Raw genomic sequence first — 7,134 nt, 5'->3', positions numbered from 1 at the left:
CTGGAGGGTCGTTGGGGCTGTTTGGGTAAGGGTTGCGAGGGAAGCCGTAAGGGACTGGATCAGTGGACCAGGATCAGGGGAGTCAAGGGCCTGGAGTGTGGACATGGAGTCAGTGAAGATGGAGATGCTGCCAAGGGGCTTTCCACAGGAGGAGAGGAATTCTGCTGCTGTTTTTATGGCCAGGACTTCAGCTCTCAGCGGTGCCTCGAACCCTGGATCCCTGGTGAACACTGGATCAGAAGTCCAACACCTGACGGGCTCTGTCCACGGCGCCTTCAGTTGGAGGAAGACTGATACTGGTTCAAATAACGCAGCTGTGCAGCTTGTTCAAAAACCACCGTGCATCAGCTGTTTTATTCTACAAATCACAGAATCACGGAGAGCAAAGTAACTTCAGTTGCACCAGTGTTCAAACGAACTGTGAAAACATAAGCTGAATAAATGCTAGTTGCAACGACCAAGCAATTCTACTGATTATAATTGAAAAAATGAAATTTGAACATTACCCAACTCCAATCAAGCATGCTCTATTTTTTTCAGCAGCATTATTTTTCAGTGTTATGCAGACAACATAAAAAAAAAAAAAAAAAAAAACTCACAATGAACATCAAGCGGCAAGAGTTCATCGGCTCTATATACATGAAACTTCACACATCGTATTACTTGTATTCTTCATGAACACTGAATACAATCCAACCCATACATGTTCAAACAGTATTTGCAAGACAATGATTCTGCTCTGCTATCATTTTGCTTATCTCAAGAAGATACTACTTCACGTGATGTAGCACTGCCTTCGCCTTTCATTGATAAGTCGCAGAAGGTTATGACGACACAAAATCGAACTAAAACAGTGTGATGTTGATGTTATTTCGGGTGTGTGTGTGTGTGTGTGTGTGTGTGTGTGTGTGTGTGTGTGCGCGCGCGCGCGCGCGTATGTGTGTGTCAGTGAGATGTATAGTGGAAAGCAGCTCTCTTCCCCAAACCCCTTCCCCACACTTCCTCCAACCCGCATACACATTGGCGCACATCTTTTCCATACGTATGATCCAAAACAACGTGGGAAAAATCCTAGCAAAACATTCGGTGAGCGAAATGCAGTCCTCTTCTTCTCCTTATCATAATCGTTATTGTTGTTGTTCTTAGTGTTCTTGTTGTTTTTCCAGTTGCAGACACGTTTTCATTGTCAACCAAACTTATCCTAATGCACCGTGAAGTATGTTCAACTTGTACCATGACTTTACAAACCTTCAAGAAGTCAAACCTACGAAGGAACATGCCTATATCCAAATCAGTTACGCAAATCAGGAGTGGACTGCAATCACCAAACAGACGAAGGATAAAATGGCGGGGTAGGGATCTGGGGAATCTGCAGTACATCATCTGTAGTACATCATCTAACCTTCGGAAAAAAAAACAACTTACAACTATTGCCTTGACGCACTGACCGTCCGAATGAAGCAAATAAAAATGTTGTTTTCTTGTTCGAAAAAAGCCTCCAGACATTTTTTTTTTCAAAAGGGGGAAGAAAAATGAATACAGACTTAAACAAAATGCAAAGAATTCTATAGCTTGCAAAGTGCGAGTCAGAAAAAAACAACAACAACCGTGAATAGCAGCTATTGCGCACAATTATAAAAGCACTTCAAAATCAACAGTTCCAAATATCAAAGACGTCAGCAGTCTTGAACTGGTTTTCCCTGCTAGTCCTTCGTGCGTGTCGCTAAGGACATTACTGGAAGAACGTGTATATTCTGCAGAAAGTCTCAGTCACTGAACAGTTACAGTTCTGAGTTCTGAGTGGTCCTTAAAATATTATCTCGATAATATCTGGACAACTGGGTTGTCGTTGCATAAGCAATCGTAGCAGTACTAAGTTTGGTAAGCGTTGAGAATATTCTTAAATCTATGGAACTGGCGTGGACTTAGGAAAATGTTTTAACAATAAGCAAACTTAGCCTTGCAATGACTGCTTATGCAACCCGATCCAGGATCGAACGCAGCCGAGGAGCATGTCACTGACCAGTCGGCAGGTGTCCACAACGCAGGGTGAGAACACAGGCCGTGGACCACACAGCTGAATAGTCACGCTGGCCAGCAGATGATCATGTAGAATGTGGAGGACACATGCAAGAATCAGTTCATCCTGGAAAGTCAAAACCTGGGTTTGCTATTGTTATGATGAACACGAATTCATAGTGGGCATCAAAACACCACCCAAATGACGTGTAGCTGAAACAGCGGAACTCACAAAGAAGACCGTAATGTAAATATTGTGTACAGTCTTTTCGCATCAAGGTGTCATGGTTTGTACCTGTCCCACGACCAGTCCCATGAAATGAAAACCTTACGCTTTGATCAACTTCAAGCACCTGGGTGTTGACGAACACAAACAGCAAAACAGTTCCTTTGCTTTGATTTCACAGACCTGACAGTGCTTCACGAGGCAGTGTGGCACGGAGGCAGTTCCATATGAGCTTCACTGTGATTGGTTGCTGGTCTGGTGCAGACCTGGACAGATCTACAATAGTGTCGCGAAAATGTCATTAAGTGCCTAAGCACCAAGTCAACGTGGTTTCCAGACCCGAGCAATATTTGAGGCAAGGGCTTGGGCGTTGAAGTGGATGAACGTGCGTGCTGCTCTCTGCCAGACAAACCGGAGTATTGCTTGGATACAACCCGAGTGTCTAGCAGAGTCTGGCATTTGACAAAGTTTTAAGACAAATAAATACTTAATATGCAGCATCTTTGGGCATCACAAGTCCTTGTGTATACACACCACAGTTTCTGTGGGAACCGGTTCAAAGAGCTTGTAGACAAGGCCAACCAATCGCTGCAAAGCTAACGTCAGCTTCATCCAATCAGTGCAGAGATGACGTTACCATTATAGCCAATCACTGCGTAGCTGACGTCACCGTAAGGAAAGCGTGCTGACGTCAGCATCAGCCAATCATTGCACAGCCACTGGAGGACAAGGAATAGAGGTGGGGTAAGATGGGAAACCGACAACGGGTGGTGGGTAGGTGACGCTTGACGGAGGAGGCCCGTAAGCGGGTGGAGTCACGACATAAGCCACCTGGCCCTGGGGCCCGGCAGGGGCCTGACCTGTCCCATGAGCCCCCAGCGTGGTGAGGGTCGACGTCTGGGACTGGTGGTACAGGTAGTAGTTCACTCGGGGCTTCTCCGCCCCGGCCCCGTTAGACAGGCACGTGCCGCCAGACGCAGGGTTGGCTTTAGGAGGAGGGCCACTCGGAAGACCCGCGGAGGTGGCGGGGGCAGCGTGAGGAGGACCGACACCTACAGACGGCCCTGGGGTTTCGGGCGCGTGCTGTGTCTTGTGGCTCGGAGACGGGACTCTCGGCGCCTGTCCCCTGTCGGCCTCCGAACTCGGCGCCGCGCTCTTCGTCGCAGGGGTCTCGCCGCCCATGTGAGGCACAATCCTCCCCGCGACAGGCACCGAACCCACGCACGGACCATGAACATAGACTGGAGGAAGAGGAGGAGGAGGAGGAGGGGGCATGGAGGAAGCAAGAGAATACTGCAATGAACTGTCCTGTCCATAGCCCCCACTGCTGGGCAGAGCAGAGGGGGGAGCGGATACCTGACCTCCAAAGGAAGTCATGGTGGGAGGAGGGGGGACGACATGCGGTGGGGGGTGGCTGGCGGGAGGGGGAGCAGAGGTGGAGGTGGGGACGTAGTAGCCGGCGCCTCCCGCCAGGCAGACGCCAAAGGGGTGGCGGGGGTAGAAGCACTGAGCCTCGGCGTTGAGGGTGGCGGCAGCAGCGTCTTCGTCCAGGGTCAGCTGCTGCTCAGGCGGCTCCAAAACGTAGACGGGCTGACCTTGACACCGCTCCTTGGCCACCTTCATGTCGGACAGCAGCTGCAGGAAGCGGGGCGGGATGTCCTTGATGGGCTTGATCAGCTTGTGCGTGCCGTACATGTAGTACTTACGTTTCCCTTTCTCCTTCACTGCTCTCGCGCCTCCTCCTCCTCCTTCTCCGTCCTCCTCTTCGCCTTGATCCTGCTGCGGCGCGGCGGGGTCGTCCTCTGATGATGACGGTTTGGTGGGGTCTCGCTGCACTGAGGAGGAGGAGGAGGAGGGGTCCAAATCTTCCTCCCCTCCCTGCTCCCCCTCCCCCTCCCCGCTGCTGGTGAATCCGCTGTCAGACACGTCACTGGCCATCTCCATGGGGTCCTTCATCTCCTTCTCCTGGCTGCTGCTGCCAGTGCTGCTGATGCTCAGCTTCTGTACGGGTTTGATGCCGAGAGAGGGCGGGGGCTTTCTGTAGGGGGGATAAGTTGTGCAGTAACTGGACGTGGGCTGGGCGGGAGGTCGTGAGACGGCAGCGGGGCCTGTGGGGCCGTACTGCGTGAAAGGGCACGACTCGGCTGGTCCGTTCTGGTATGCATGCGTCAGCTGTGACGAACTGGCAAGGTAACTGTACTGTTGTTGTGGCTGCTGCTGATGTTGTTGCTGTTGCTGTTGTTGTTGATGCTGCATACTGCTGCTGACGCCGAAGTACTGAAATATATTTGACCCGATATTAGTACTTTGAGAACTGAAACCGTCATTAGCAGACAGTCTCACATATTAAAAACCATTACGATTATTAATAACAAAACATATTTTGACTCTTTCGATGAACAGCTTAAGATGCACCTTATTTTTCATGAAAAATCACTTTTTAGAGTCTCAAATTATAAGCAGTTTTCTTAGTTACAGAAAACCTTGTATTTTATCAAGCATTTTTTTTTCTCTTGAAATACATTCATGCATTTCCGAGATATTTGACGTCAAAGGGGGGTGGGTGTGTCCCGAAAACTTCAGGCGAAAAACTGATTCTGACAAACTGATCACCGAGTAACAATCCAAACAATAGCATGAAACCCTCCCTGCCTCGTATGAAATAATGAGTACTCAAAGAGTTACCTTTCCTCGATTGCAAATGGCTGCCGGCGTTACCAGACAGAGCTTGTTCTGATTGCTTTTGTGTCCATTTGTACGGTGTGGTGAATTCTGTTCGTCAGATTTATCTACTGACCGTAAAAGGCGAGGGAAGAGACCGGAACGAAGGTCTTTTCATGGAAATAAATACACAAAAACAACAACAAAAAATTGACGTCGAAGTAACGTTTAGTTGCAGTGGTGATGAAGAATCGTCTGCTTCTGTACCGATCGATTCGAACATGCAACAATACTTCCCCAACAATGGACACTCCGGTGCCACTGGATGTAAAACTCCAAAATTTGCATGGTATAATGAAAGACAGTAGAGTGTCTGAATGGACTCATTTGGAAATTTTGCCCCAAAGCAAAGCATCATGGCATTACACGCTGCAAACACTGCCACTGCAATTGCTGTCTGCCTGTTCAATGATGGGGCTTCAGGACTGGATGACGTTTTGGGGGAGCTAAAGATTCAAACTGGATTGTTTGCGAAAAGCATTTTCGAAAACCGAGATGCACAGCGTATTATCACTGCAAAGAAGCAGGCTTTTCATGCATGGAAAGGGTTGAGGAAGAAAAGAATACGAGGAAGAAGAGGTTAAGGCGGAAGAAGATGCAGAGAGGGATTTCCTTACATGTGTGGGGATGTGGGGGTCACTAGCCGTCAAAAGTAAGTGCAGTCCTTAAAAAAAAATACTACATTTTTTTATGTTGTAAATTTGCATGCACGATTTTCTCTAAAAAGTGGGTGCTTTTTTTTCTGGTTGTAACATCATAACTTTTTTTTTTCAAATCTTAAGATACAGCCTTGAAATTTTGCATGCTGCCTCTTTACACTTGTTCCAAAGTTGTGTTCTGAAATGATGAGAACGTTTTGACTAACACCATGTAAATGATTTACACATTTTTTCATGTAAGTCACACGGATGCACATGTTTTACTGTATTCCCCAACCGTCACACTTTTGATCTTTTTGATGTCATTTTAGTACAAAATGTAAGTGATACTGTTGCGTTTCTTTGGCTAAAAGGATATTTTTCTGCTGGGGTTTAGTGAAGCAATAGCAACACACCCATCCTGCGCTACATGATGTTCACCATGATTATTGATTATTATATTTTAGACTAAATATGTTAGGGGGCAGTTAAATAGTTTATTTTAGTATATATAGCAATCGATTATCTCCCCCCCCTCCCCAAATGTTATCTTGTCTGGCTGGATATTAGCTCCAGAACAATAATGAACAAAAAAGTACACTGCTCGAGGTGGATCTGGCACCTTGGATTAATTTTGTCCAACGTGAGCTGAAAACCCCCCAAAAAACCAACAGTTCATGTAATCCAACTCTATTCTAATTAATTCTAAATTCTTCTTCTTCTTCTTCAGATGGCATTGTCGTAATCAGATTGTCACTGATATATATTGATGAAGGTGATAATAATAGGTAGCTGAGCTGTAAATTACACTAACAAAACAAACACTGATTGAAACGACTCGTGGAACAAGACGGTGATGACAAAGATGTTGTGTCTGCTAATGATGATGAATAACGGAAAGGTGAAAATGAAGTATACACACCTCTACACCAAGATTGAAGAAATACCGCAATGTATTCACGTCTGCTGAAATCAAAGAAAGCACAAATCAAATGATGACTGTAAATCAAGTGATCAACAGGACAAGCATTCATTGGGATATATATAATCATCTCTCTCTCTCTCTCTATATATATATATATATATATGTGTGTGTGTGTGTGTGTGTGTGTGTGAAATTGATTATAGATATAGAAAAATCTGTTGTGATAAAAAGAAATACAAATATACTTCTTTTGTGGGGGTGGGGGGTGGGGGGGAAGGGGTTTTTTACTCTCTGACTTATCACTTTTTGTGAATCTGTTACCATAAAACTGTCTGTTCTTGCGTCTATCCGACCTCACCTTCTTTGGTTTGCCCATAATAATGATCAAAATGATCAACACTAAATCAAAACAAAAAAAACAACAACACGAAAACGAGCCTCTCTGAGCTGACACACTTGTTTCACTCACAACGGAAGCTTGAAGGCCTGTGACGCGAATGCCGAAAGCAGAAGAAAGAAGCCATCTCATTGGCTGGGAGCGGGCCCTGTACCATTGCCTCATGTAAAATCAGGAACCAATGAAAATGCTTGTTTTGGCCAACGTT

General features: G+C 46.2%; 1 protein-coding gene across 5 annotated transcripts in view; it reads right to left on the bottom strand.

Annotated features, from left to right (window-relative positions):
- Positions 1–567: 567 nt before the first annotated feature.
- Positions 568–7,134, bottom strand: part of LOC143298697 (uncharacterized) — a 71,863-nt gene continuing 65,296 nt past the window's right edge. For 4 of the 5 annotated variants that reach the window (XM_076611590.1, XM_076611593.1, XM_076611592.1 and 1 more), the window contains 2 exons: positions 6,527–6,570; positions 568–4,522 (listed from right to left, as the gene is read on the bottom strand). In XM_076611590.1, the coding sequence (XP_076467705.1) occupies positions 2,951–4,522; positions 6,527–6,570 (1,616 nt within the window). In that variant the 3' untranslated portion in view covers positions 568–2,950. The remainder of the gene's footprint in view (positions 4,523–6,526; positions 6,571–7,134) is intronic. The other variant, XM_076611594.1, reaches the window with a different exon arrangement.

This window comes from Babylonia areolata, chromosome 24, assembly GCF_041734735.1.
Source record: "Babylonia areolata isolate BAREFJ2019XMU chromosome 24, ASM4173473v1, whole genome shotgun sequence".
In the NCBI taxonomy this organism is placed as follows: Eukaryota; Metazoa; Mollusca; class Gastropoda; order Neogastropoda; family Buccinidae; genus Babylonia; species Babylonia areolata.
This window is presented reverse-complemented; position numbering and strand designations above follow the sequence as displayed.